Below are 13,539 nucleotides of genomic sequence, written 5' to 3' on the forward strand. Positions count from 1 at the left end.
TCGGTCTGTCTCTGTCTCTCTCTGACTCTCTTTCTGTCTGTCTGTCTCTACACACATCCACACATGATATTCAAGGAAAGATCATTAGACCTCCTGTCTGCCTGTCTCACTCACTCAGTCCATCTAACTGTGTCTGCCTGTCTCTCTCCCACTCACTCACCCACCCAGTCCCACCCTTTCAAAATAAAAGCCCCACAAATACAAGATTCAATCCAAGAGTATGAATCTAAAATGCAGAAAAGAGAGTAGCGCTATCTCAATTGAACCTGAATGACACTACCGGTAACATTGGCGTGTGTATATATTGCGATTTCTTCGAGCAGTAAAAGCCACACTGTCAAAATTTCTTTAGGAATTTTCTAGTATTATATCTACTGCTGCTGTAGTTATTAGTAGTCATAATTTACCCATTAATATTCTGCTTACTACTCATTATATGAATCATTTATATCATATGCACTGACTGTGTTGTAATTCTATTATTTTGATGCGACACTGTAACTTAAACTAATACTAATTTCTAATATGTGATTTTAGTGTAATGCCTCAAACCAAATGTTCAAATCACCTTTAAGTTATACATTTATGTTGCCCAGACTTGACTACAGTGACTCAGAGGAATGTGCTTAGCTGACAGGAAACTGCTCCAGATGTTCTGTCATAAAAGGGAAACGATCTAAACATTCACCCAAACCCACAAAATACAAAAGAATTGGAAAAAAAATAGTTCCCATAAAACAACAGATGCTATTGACTGGCATATTTATTTAAGGGTTAAGTTTATTTTAAAGCACTTGTATAAGATATGTCAAATACATCACACTGCAAACATACACTTTGCATTCAACATTGACTCAACAAGATTGAAACACTCAGTTTAAGGACCAGACCAAGAGCAGATCGGAGGCGGATGCTTAAAATCTCAGCCTCACATAGAAACATGGACTAAATTTCCTCAAGAAAAGCAATGTTTAACAATTACTTTGCACAACATGCTATGTCCTTCACTGGGTTGCTGAGGTCTGCCTCAACTCGCATTGACATTAAGTTTCCTGGTATGGGGGGGCAGGTGTTCAAATAGCGCTTGCTAAGGTGTGACCACAGGGGTATTCAGTTGGTTGCAATTGTTAACCTCACTGTAAGATGCCACTGAATCCTACACAGATCCTTTAAGCCCTTTTAAAAGGAAAACTATTCATTTGTGAGTTGTATGTATGTTTGGGAGTGAGGGCCACAGTTAGGGTACAGAGCCAGAATGTAGTGAGAGACAGTCTAACACATGTTGTTTTGTTGGATTCTTTGACAGTAGAAAAATATATAAGTTAGTCTTGGACTTTAAGACCCTTATCGTGTCAGATAAGGGTCACCTATCAGCCACCTGAGAAAACAATATTTCTTTTGTTGTATCTTTTTCTTGAATTTTATTTAACAGCAGTATGAGTCTCATAAGACATGTGGGAAAAGAAACATAAGAAACCTTTCTTGAGATATTTTGCACAAACGCAACACATGCTAAAAAAAGAGAAGTATGATAAAAGCTAACAACTTGAATGTAAGAAGTAGATGTTAAGCAGTCCGTAGTTTTGCAGTCTTGAAACTGATTAACTTCTAAGAAAGTTAAAGGTGCTATATATGAGATTGGGAGAATTTCTATTGACTCTGGGCGGCTCTCAACATGGCAACGCTGACCAGCAGTTTACAGCTAACGGTGCTAACAGTGCTGACAGAGCTAACAGTGTTTACCTGAGGGGGGCCGGTGGGTGGGCGCTATCAGCTGTTACCGCCATGTGCAAGCCAGTGGGGCACGCTCACGTGCACGAACATGCACTAAAAGGCCATGAAGCCAGCCCGGCATTGTCAACAGAGCAGAGAGAAGCTCTGAGAGAGAGAGAGCAACTTCATTCTCTGCTCCCTTATATATTATTTACATAGAATATAGGTTGCTGCTATATTCTCTATATAATATATTCTAGTATATTTCACCTTTAATGCTGAAAGATTTGATTTGAAGCGTTGAACTCCATGTTTGGAGTGAAACATATTTATTTATTTATTTGTATAGCACATTTCAACAACAAGGTAATTCAAAGTGCTTCACATAAAACCATTAAAAGCATCAAAACATAACGCAAAAGTAAAGGAGATTTAAAACAATTAAGAACATTGATTGAAACATTAAAAAGTCATTAAAACACTAAAAAGCAATGTAAGAAATAAAATGCAGAAATTGATTAATATCTTTGAATCTGGTTCAATTAAAAGCAGCAGCAAACAGAAAAGTCTTCAGTCTTGATTTAAAGGAGCTGAGGGTCTCAGCAGACCTGCAGCTTTCTGGACTTTGTTCCAGATATGTGGAGCAGAAAACCTGAACGCTGCTTCTCCATGTTTAGTTCTGACTCTGGGAACAGAAAGTAGACCGGTCCCAGACGACCTAAGGGGTCGGGATGGTTCATAAGGTAGCAGCAGATCAGAGATGTATTTTGGCCCTAAACCATTCAGTGCTTTATAAACCAACAGCAGGATTTTAAAGTCAATTCTTTGTTGGACAGGAAGCCAGTGCAAAGACCTCAGAACTGGAGTGATGTGATCCACCCTCCTGGTCTTAGTGAGGACTCGAGCTGCAGCGTTCTGAATCAGCTGCAGCTTTCTGACAGACTTGTTACAGAGACCTGTAAACACACCGTTACAGTAGTCCAGTCTGCTGAAGATGAATGCATGGACACGTTTTTACAAATCCTGTTGAGACATAAGTCCTCTAATCCTTGATATATTCTTCAGGTGATCGTATTTATTTTGTAATTGTCTTGATGTGGCTGTTCAGATTGAGGTCTGAATCCATAACTACACCGTGATTTCTGGCTTGTTTGTGTTTTTTTTTTTTTAGTACTCTTAAGCAGAGTGCGGTGTCCTCTGGGATGTGGTTCTGGTGCTCTGGCTGCTGAGGCTCATGTGTCTCTTCAGACAGGGGATCCTCTTAGACATCAGCCTTTTGAAGTGGCTCTGGAACTTCTTTCCCACAAATGTGTAAAACACGGGACTAATGCAACAATACAAATAAGCTATGTTCCGGGTCACATACAGTGCATAATCCAGGCTTTCTTCATCCGAACACGAGTCGTCACCTTCACTGGGGCGAGAGATCTGAATAGCTCGAAGGAGGATCACAATATTGTAGGGTGTCCAGCAGGCGAAGAAGGTGAAGATGATGACAAAAATGAGTTTGATGGCGCGACACTTCTCCTTCATGCGGGTGGATAGGATGCGGACAGTGATGCTGATGTAGCAGTACATCACCATGGCCAGAGGGAGGAGGAAGAAGAGCAGGAATTGTTGGTAGTAACTGACCAGACGCCAGCGCTCCATGGTGCTCTCATTGTATCCTGACTCCTCACATATCAGGCCATTCAACGGACTCTTCCACACATTTTGGAGAACCAGCTCTTTCACACTCGCTACAATACTAATGCACCAAACTGCCACTGAGGCAATGATGGCATATGCCTTTTTCCTGCTCTTAGCGGCTGCCACTGCATGAACCACTGCAAGGTATCGGTCAAATGTCATGAGTGTGAGGAAGAGGATGGAGCTGTAGAAGCCGATGAAGTAGGCACTGCTGACCATCTTACACAGAACCATCCCAAAAATCCACTCAGACATATGGTAGGTTGCCCAGAAGGGGAGACTGGCGGCAAAGAGAAGGTTGGACAGGACCAGATTCAGGAGGAAGATGTTTGTCACTGTGCAGAGCTTCTCATACTTGTAGATAATGAAGAGGACGAGCCCATTACCAAGGTAACTCAGGAGGAAGTTGACATAGTAGAAAACTGGGATGAATCTCGCACCAAACTCGTTGACAGCCTGCTTTTCACATATCCGGACCAATTCAGGGAGCACATACTCAGTGTTATAGTAGGTGTCATTGAAAAGATCCATGAACAGCTTATATTGTTCTTCAGAGCTCATGGCTGGGGTTTGACCTGTGAGACAATAAAGATATAAAGGTTAGTCTGTTGGCTGGCAGTTGAAGAAATCTCTCATAAAACACAGCTGGTCCTTATCACATAGGATGTACTGGACTTCAGCTACACTCTGAGACACACCATAGAAGCCAGTCTTTTCTCTCCTATAAGATGGGTGGCCAAATGTAAGTGGCTGCATGTTAAAATGTCATGTAAGTTAACTCTAAATAGTAAATGAACCGGACCTTTACTAAATATTAAAATCTTTTGGTACATATGTTCCTTTTAAGATTATATCTTTCAACATTCTGTAATTCAGGCTGATCAATAAAGTCAAACCTTTGTGTCTTTATACCACTGCATTCTGGATTTCTTGTCAAACAAACAATAGGGTTGTTTTACGGTCTGGAGAAATGTTACCATACTCAAAGTTCAAAGAAAATAAACCAAAAGTGTTGAAGATCTCAGCCAAAAAGCTCATCCCCCCCCAAAACTACCTAAAGAATGTTGTGGCAAAATGACGAGAAGAGACGGCGAATTGAAGTTGCAACCCAGCGGGAAGTGTTTTATTAAGCACACGCCAACATACGAGTTCAGCAAATCCAAACTAATCCGATGTATTACTTTTCACAGATTACTTTTATAGTCAAACTTCACCCCCTTTAAGTCACTTTCCACCAATCAAACCAGTGGGTTGAACCACAAACAGAGCACCCTGGTCTCTTCACTATGTCATGCTCTCATGACTTTGTTTGGGTCAAGATAACCTTTTGGCGGAACACACAATTCGTGTACGGGAAATGTTTGGACACAAATAGGAGATAGGTGATAGATAGATAGATTACAATTTGTCTGGCGTGCCTTAATCTCTTCCTAAGAATGTTTTTATGAAACAAATGTGTTCAGTTCAATCCTAAGTTATATGATGATTTTCTTCAACAAGAAAAATACCAAGCTAAAGTAAGAAACTAAAAACCTAGCTGCAAGCAACCGTTCCGGGTCCCGCCCCTTTTTCGAACAACAGAGGGAAGCAGCTCAACTACCAAAAGCAAAGCTGCATGCAGCAGTGTGGAGGTTTCGGACTTGACAAGAAATGATCCTGATCAGTTGATTAAACATGCATGTTAGAGAAGTTTGTGTGCTGGTGTCAATTAAAGCCTAGAAAATGATCCTGCGTCTGCAATGAGCTATCTGAGGTTTTAATTTGATGCTAAAACGAGCACCAAAATTGCCAGTGTGCCACCTAATCAGCACAAACACAACCTCATCTGCCCCTCTGCTCCCACCGCAGTGCAAACGTGTTAGGTGTCAAGAAATGACATGTGTTTAAACTCACTCATCAAACAGAACATCAGTATTGACTTTTCTCTGGCGCTAAGCTTGCTGTTCAGTTATATTACCAGTTTAAAACACATTCTAGTGCCTTACCAAAGCCATGTGTTGGGCAATCCTGTAATAATAATAAGTTGTGCTGACATGCTGTTATCTGTGCTATAGTGATTGGTTGATGATAGATTTGGAGGTGATTAGCAGCCTAGCTAGACAGTGAAGGTTATGATTTTATTGTGGACAGTGCTATATGTACCGACAGGCCATTTTATATCACTGCAAGGTATATTTGCCCACCTGAAGGTCCCCTTATCTATATACAAACAAAACATTCTCAGGCATGAGTAGGTCAGCTCTGTACAGTAAGCAATTTTGAGAGTTTTGACTGCATTGCTAATGTGTTCTTCCATATTTTCCTCCTGTACTAATGAAACGTTTGGCTGTGGGCTTGCTTTGCTGTGCTGCATGTTATTGAACTTACAGTCTGACTTCCTATTTTTGGATCGACACTAAGGACGAGGACCATCCTATATATTCAACCTACCCTTACTATCCTGTTCTACAGTGACACACACATCAGTCTGCAGTAGATCAATAAAATAAAACGTCACGCTGATTTGCAAAGAGGCCAAACTTAACATTGGTCCTTAACAATGGTTCTTCTACAGAGCAGGAGTCAATTCCCAGATCTTCACCTGCTCCTTCCCCATTTGAGCAGAAGGCCTTTTACTGAACAGTTTTGTTTTTTGGATCAACTTTATTGGCAAATATGCAGTTTAATATGCAAAAAGAACAGGGCCCATGTATTACACAAACACAGGGCAATCATCAGGTACCAAACTGCTTTTCTATTTTATAGAGCTGAGTTAGATGTGTATAGATGATGTTTTATTGGGTTAGTAACTATGCTTCTTATTAACTACATACATGTATTTTATCATTTATCACCTGTAGAAATTAGGAAGAGCCGCTGTGAATACAAATGAGGATCCAAACAATGTATAATAACGGAGTAACAGCTTTCAAAGATGAAAGTACAGAGTTGTGCTTTGAAATAACTGACCAATGACTAATGCGTGGACTTCGTCGTCTTATGTTGATTCCTTATTTTACTCCCTCAAAATAGAGAACAGAAATTGCTGACTGAGCAGTAAAAAAATCTTGTCTCTCTGAACTGTTGTGCAATACTTCTTCCCAGAAATGGGTCACTATCAGCTTACCAGGTTTGACTCTTATATTTTGTAACCCTGAATATAAAGAGTAGAATTTTTGTAGAGGATTGAAAGTTGTCATTTTTTGTTTGTTCTTTTACTTATTTATTTATTTTCCTATGCTTTCTCGTAGTTCTCCACTGCCCCCCTATATTTCATCCATCCACCCTCTATACACCCTAGACACACACACACACACACACACACACACACACACACACACACACTCATTCTAATGTTGTTCTGTTAATGTTTTGTCTTGCAATAAAATCATTAAAAAAGTAACATATGCAGCAAGTTGAACATTTCCAACTTTCGACCCTTCCCTGTTACCTCTAGTCTCTAATAACAGTCTTTAAACCATTGCTCTTTACAGTTTGTACTTTGACAGCTTAGCTAAAAGTGACTGTTACAACAACCCTAATAAGCTATGACAGCTTTATCTATTTCCTTCTATTTCCTCTCCAGCTCTCTGTCCCCTCAGAGATAACCGCCCTGTCAAGAACTTTTGCTATTGCTCAACTGCAAACACTTGCATGTCAAAATGAACCGGAGTTGAACCATATGCGGGACATTTGTCAAGTGGATCCTTTGATCACGGCGATTCCATTAGGAGAATTGATTGCGCTACAAATAGTTGCCACTTTCCTGAAGTGACCAGTCTTACTTTTAGATCTGCATCAACTACATGAAACAGGAAGTGGTTCTTCAACTTCCTCTTTGCAGTTTGCATAGTGTAAGCAGAGTAATGCAGAGCTCATGATAAGATATCATTTGTGGTTTAGAGATTATTTCATTGTACACTTGTTTGACATATATTGACACATGATGCGGTGTGTTTTTTTGAGATAGCTTTCAGTGAGCCAGTCATTAGCTGTTAATACAGTACAGATTTATGATACGTTACAAACTTTGGTTTATTCATACCTGACTATGTATTCTGTGTGCTCTTACACAAGTTCATCTGTGGATTCATCAAAGGAGCATGGTGGCTCATTTGCTGACTCATTCATCTGTTTTGAATAAATATTTTAGTAAGCATTGGTATGGGTATGTAAATAGTATGTTCATATTAAGTAAATACTCATCAGGGTTTCTTCTCATAATTAAAAATACAATCTGTAGTTATCAATGTTATTTATGTACTTTTCTAAGATCTTACAAAAAGGTTTTATTGATAAGTAAATCAATACTGAATATATTTTTGAATTATTATAATAAAGCTGTAATTTCTTTCTCTATTATATATTAATATAACTGTTAAATGTAATTATCCTTCATTTATATTACCTTCAGTATCATCTGGAACAAATATCCAGACAATGGCATTATTAACAATCAGAAGAAATCCTTATGAGTAAAATATGTAAGAAATATATAATATGTGTAATATTATGCCATTGACTAGTATATCTTGTTAGGTCTTGTGCCTTATTAACTACTCAGTAGTTTTGCCTATTTTACAATAAATAATGTTCATAATGTGTTTTATAGTTATTACCAATGACCTGTGAATGTGATATTATAGTTTTACTTTTTACTAATGCTGGGCAACGATTACAATGTTTAATCGCGATTAATCGCATTGTTATGCACAAAGTTCAATAATGAATTCAAAAGTAGTGTATTAATTGCGCACTTATGTTTTAAAAGTACTGCTATATGAACAAAAGGGTAATAACATTTGGTTTGCAAACACTTTAAACAAATCAGGTGCTTGTTAGCAGCAGTGTTCCCTTTACACAGCAGCAGTTATTGAGGCTCATACGTGCCGTCATTCGTTGAGATCCTAAAGGTGCGTTCACACCAACGCATCTTGAGAACGTTCCTCAGACCGACATCTTCCACAACACTAACCTGCAGTTTGTCTCCACTTCTCTGTAGCATCTGTTAGCTTGTGTTGCTTTAGTTTATCTCTACTTTTCCCACACACTGCATCAACGTAGTCTGAAGACTTCCTCCACTGCTGCCAGTGAACAACGGACTTTCAAAATAATAATAAAAAAAACCTGCGTTAATGCGCGATAAAATAATTGTCGGCGTTAATTAATTGATGCGTTAGCGCAATAATAACGCGTTAACTTGCCCAGCACTACTTTTTACATCAAAGTAGAAACCTGCTTTTCTGCAGCTTTACATTAGCTGTTACGACTGTAAAGTTTGTTTGAATCAAACTATTGCTTGTCACTATGACAGACTATTAAGAATTGATTTTCATGAGTCATTTCAGTAACTTGTATGAGGTTGAAAGTTTAGCTTACTTTTAGTGCTGTTTGATCTGATGAAAACTCCATGGTCATGTGATATTTAATAAAGACCATAAATATGCCAGTTTCAAACCAGAATGAACCAGCAAAGTATGCATATATACATTACATAAAGAAGCATATAGTGTTAAATACAGATTATTGTGGTCTCTTCACTATGTCATGCTCTCATGACTTTGTTTGGGTCAAGATAACCTTTTGGCGGAACACACAATTCGTGTACGGGAAATGTTTGGACACAAATAGGAGATAGGTGATAGATAGATAGATTACAATTTGTCTGGCGTGCCTTAATCTCTTCCTAAGAATGTTTTTATGAAACAAATGTGTTCAGTTCAATCCTAAGTTATATGATGATTTTCTTCAACAAGAAAAATACCAAGCTAAAGTAAGAAACTAAAAACCTAGCTGCAAGCAACCGTTCCGGGTCCCGCCCCTTTTTCGAACAACAGAGGGAAGCAGCTCAACTACCAAAAGCAAAGCTGCATGCAGCAGTGTGGAGGTTTCGGACTTGACAAGAAATGATCCTGATCAGTTGATTAAACATGCATGTTAGAGAAGTTTGTGTGCTGGTGTCAATTAAAGCCTAGAAAATGATCCTGCGTCTGCAATGAGCTATCTGAGGTTTTAATTTGATGCTAAAACGAGCACCAAAATTGCCAGTGTGCCACCTAATCAGCACAAACACAACCTCATCTGCCCCTCTGCTCCCACCGCAGTGCAAACGTGTTAGGTGTCAAGAAATGACATGTGTTTAAACTCACTCATCAAACAGAACATCAGTATTGACTTTTCTCTGGCGCTAAGCTTGCTGTTCAGTTATATTACCAGTTTAAAACACATTCTAGTGCCTTACCAAAGCCATGTGTTGGGCAATCCTGTAATAATAATAAGTTGTGCTGACATGCTGTTATCTGTGCTATAGTGATTGGTTGATGATAGATTTGGAGGTGATTAGCAGCCTAGCTAGACAGTGAAGGTTATGATTTTATTGTGGACAGTGCTATATGTACCGACAGGCCATTTTATATCACTGCAAGGTATATTTGCCCACCTGAAGGTCCCCTTATCTTTATACAAACAAAACATTCTCAGGCATGAGTAGGTCAGCTCTGTACAGTAAGCAATTTTGAGAGTTTTGACTGCATTGCTAATGTGTTCTTCCATATTTTCCTCCTGTACTAATGAAACGTTTGGCTGTGGGCTTGCTTTGCTGTGCTGCATGTTATTGAACTTACAGTCTGACTTCCTATTTTTGGATCGACACTAAGGACGAGGACCATCCTATATATTCAACCTACCCTTACTATCCTGTTCTACAGTGACACACACATCAGTCTGCAGTAGATCAATAAAATAAAACGTCACGCTGATTTGCAAAGAGGCCAAACTTAACATTGGTCCTTAACAATGGTTCTTCTACAGAGCAGGAGTCAATTCCCAGATCTTCACCTGCTCCTTCCCCATTTGAGCAGAAGGCCTTTTACTGAACAGTTTTGTTTTTTGGATCAACTTTATTGGCAAATATGCAGTTTAATATGCAAAAAGAACAGGGCCCATGTATTACACAAACACAGGGCAATCATCAGGTACCAAACTGCTTTTCTATTTTATAGAGCTGAGTTAGATGTGTATAGATGATGTTTTATTGGGTTAGTAACTATGCTTCTTATTAACTACATACATGTATTTTATCATTTATCACCTGTAGAAATTAGGAAGAGCCGCTGTGAATACAAATGAGGATCCAAACAATGTATAATAACGGAGTAACAGCTTTCAAAGATGAAAGTACAGAGTTGTGCTTTGAAATAACTGACCAATGACTAATGCGTGGACTTCGTCGTCTTATGTTGATTCCTTATTTTACTCCCTCAAAATAGAGAACAGAAATTGCTGACTGAGCAGTAAAAAAATCTTGTCTCTCTGAACTGTTGTGCAATACTTCTTCCCAGAAATGGGTCACTATCAGCTTACCAGGTTTGACTCTTATATTTTGTAACCCTGAATATAAAGAGTAGAATTTTTGTAGAGGATTGAAAGTTGTCATTTTTTGTTTGTTCTTTTACTTATTTATTTATTTTCCTATGCTTTCTCGTAGTTCTCCACTGCCCCCCTATATTTCATCCATCCACCCTCTATACACCCTAGACACACACACACACACACACACACACACACACACACACACACACACACACACACACACACACTCATTCTAATGTTGTTCTGTTAATGTTTTGTCTTGCAATAAAATCATTAAAAAAGTAACATATGCAGCAAGTTGAACATTTCCAACTTTCGACCCTTCCCTGTTACCTCTAGTCTCTAATAACAGTCTTTAAACCATTGCTCTTTACAGTTTGTACTTTGACAGCTTAGCTAAAAGTGACTGTTACAACAACCCTAATAAGCTATGACAGCTTTATCTATTTCCTTCTATTTCCTCTCCAGCTCTCTGTCCCCTCAGAGATAACCGCCCTGTCAAGAACTTTTGCTATTGCTCAACTGCAAACACTTGCATGTCAAAATGAACCGGAGTTGAACCATATGCGGGACATTTGTCAAGTGGATCCTTTGATCACGGCGATTCCATTAGGAGAATTGATTGCGCTACAAATAGTTGCCACTTTCCTGAAGTGACCAGTCTTACTTTTAGATCTGCATCAACTACATGAAACAGGAAGTGGTTCTTCAACTTCCTCTTTGCAGTTTGCATAGTGTAAGCAGAGTAATGCAGAGCTCATGATAAGATATCATTTGTGGTTTAGAGATTATTTCATTGTACACTTGTTTGACATATATTGACACATGATGCGGTGTGTTTTTTTGAGATAGCTTTCAGTGAGCCAGTCATTAGCTGTTAATACAGTACAGATTTATGATACGTTACAAACTTTGGTTTATTCATACCTGACTATGTATTCTGTGTGCTCTTACACAAGTTCATCTGTGGATTCATCAAAGGAGCATGGTGGCTCATTTGCTGACTCATTCATCTGTTTTGAATAAATATTTTAGTAAGCATTGGTATGGGTATGTAAATAGTATGTTCATATTAAGTAAATACTCATCAGGGTTTCTTCTCATAATTAAAAATACAATCTGTAGTTATCAATGTTATTTATGTACTTTTCTAAGATCTTACAAAAAGGTTTTATTGATAAGTAAATCAATACTGAATATATTTTTGAATTATTATAATAAAGCTGTAATTTCTTTCTCTATTATATATTAATATAACTGTTAAATGTAATTATCCTTCATTTATATTACCTTCAGTATCATCTGGAACAAATATCCAGACAATGGCATTATTAACAATCAGAAGAAATCCTTATGAGTAAAATATGTAAGAAATATATAATATGTGTAATATTATGCCATTGACTAGTATATCTTGTTAGGTCTTGTGCCTTATTAACTACTCAGTAGTTTTGCCTATTTTACAATAAATAATGTTCATAATGTGTTTTATAGTTATTACCAATGACCTGTGAATGTGATATTATAGTTTTACTTTTTACTAATGCTGGGCAACGATTACAATGTTTAATCGCGATTAATCGCATTGTTATGCACAAAGTTCAATAATGAATTCAAAAGTAGTGTATTAATTGCGCACTTATGTTTTAAAAGTACTGCTATATGAACAAAAGGGTAATAACATTTGGTTTGCAAACACTTTAAACAAATCAGGTGCTTGTTAGCAGCAGTGTTCCCTTTACACAGCAGCAGTTATTGAGGCTCATACGTGCCGTCATTCGTTGAGATCCTAAAGGTGCGTTCACACCAACGCATCTTGAGAACGTTCCTCAGACCGACATCTTCCACAACACTAACCTGCAGTTTGTCTCCACTTCTCTGTAGCATCTGTTAGCTTGTGTTGCTTTAGTTTATCTCTACTTTTCCCACACACTGCATCAACGTAGTCTGAAGACTTCCTCCACTGCTGCCAGTGAACAACGGACTTTCAAAATAATAATAAAAAAAACCTGCGTTAATGCGCGATAAAATAATTGTCGGCGTTAATTAATTGATGCGTTAGCGCAATAATAACGCGTTAACTTGCCCAGCACTACTTTTTACATCAAAGTAGAAACCTGCTTTTCTGCAGCTTTACATTAGCTGTTACGACTGTAAAGTTTGTTTGAATCAAACTATTGCTTGTCACTATGACAGACTATTAAGAATTGATTTTCATGAGTCATTTCAGTAACTTGTATGAGGTTGAAAGTTTAGCTTACTTTTAGTGCTGTTTGATCTGATGAAAACTCCATGGTCATGTGATATTTAATAAAGACCATAAATATGCCAGTTTCAAACCAGAATGAACCAGCAAAGTATGCATATATACATTACATAAAGAAGCATATAGTGTTAAATACAGATTATTGTGGGAAAACAAATCAATCAATCAAACAAAAAACCCTCTTGATATCACTGTGGTGAAGGCTGATTGAACTCACCAGTGCAGCTTGGTGGTAGTGCAGTGAGAGGAGGACAATGAGGAAGGACTAAATGACTCCGGAGCGTTCACTGCAGATGACTCAGCTCAACAGCGTTAGTGACACAGAGGCTTCTGCTGAAGGGGCAGTCCTACACACAAGTATGTGGAACATTTTTAAGTTTGGATTGAGTTTCTCCGTAATCTATGATTGAGCAGTTGAAAATGCATGAATTTGTGTCAAATTTATGTCAATCAGGAGAGACAAGTCAGGTGAAGAAAAGATAATAGTTTATTATGAACAGATGATATGTGATGATAAAGTC

The 13,539-nt window shown here is 38.1% G+C and overlaps 1 protein-coding gene across 1 annotated transcript; it reads right to left on the minus strand.

Annotated features, from left to right (window-relative positions):
* Positions 1–762: 762 nt before the first annotated feature.
* Positions 763–13,294, minus strand: LOC142934296 (C-C chemokine receptor type 4-like). The gene is made up of 2 exons (XM_076078828.1): positions 13,236–13,294; positions 763–3,977 (listed from the first exon to the last, which is right to left on the minus strand). The coding sequence occupies exon 2, from the start codon at positions 3,961–3,963 to the stop codon at positions 2,890–2,892; it is 1,074 nt and encodes a 357-aa protein (XP_075934943.1). The 5' UTR covers positions 3,964–3,977; positions 13,236–13,294; the 3' UTR covers positions 763–2,889.
* Between the last annotated feature and the right edge of the window lie 245 nt (positions 13,295–13,539).

This window comes from Anarhichas minor, unplaced genomic scaffold (assembly GCF_050575085.1).
Source record: "Anarhichas minor isolate MPS153535 unplaced genomic scaffold, ASM5057508v1 ptg000006l, whole genome shotgun sequence".
Lineage (NCBI taxonomy): Eukaryota > Metazoa > Chordata > Actinopteri > Perciformes > Anarhichadidae > Anarhichas > Anarhichas minor.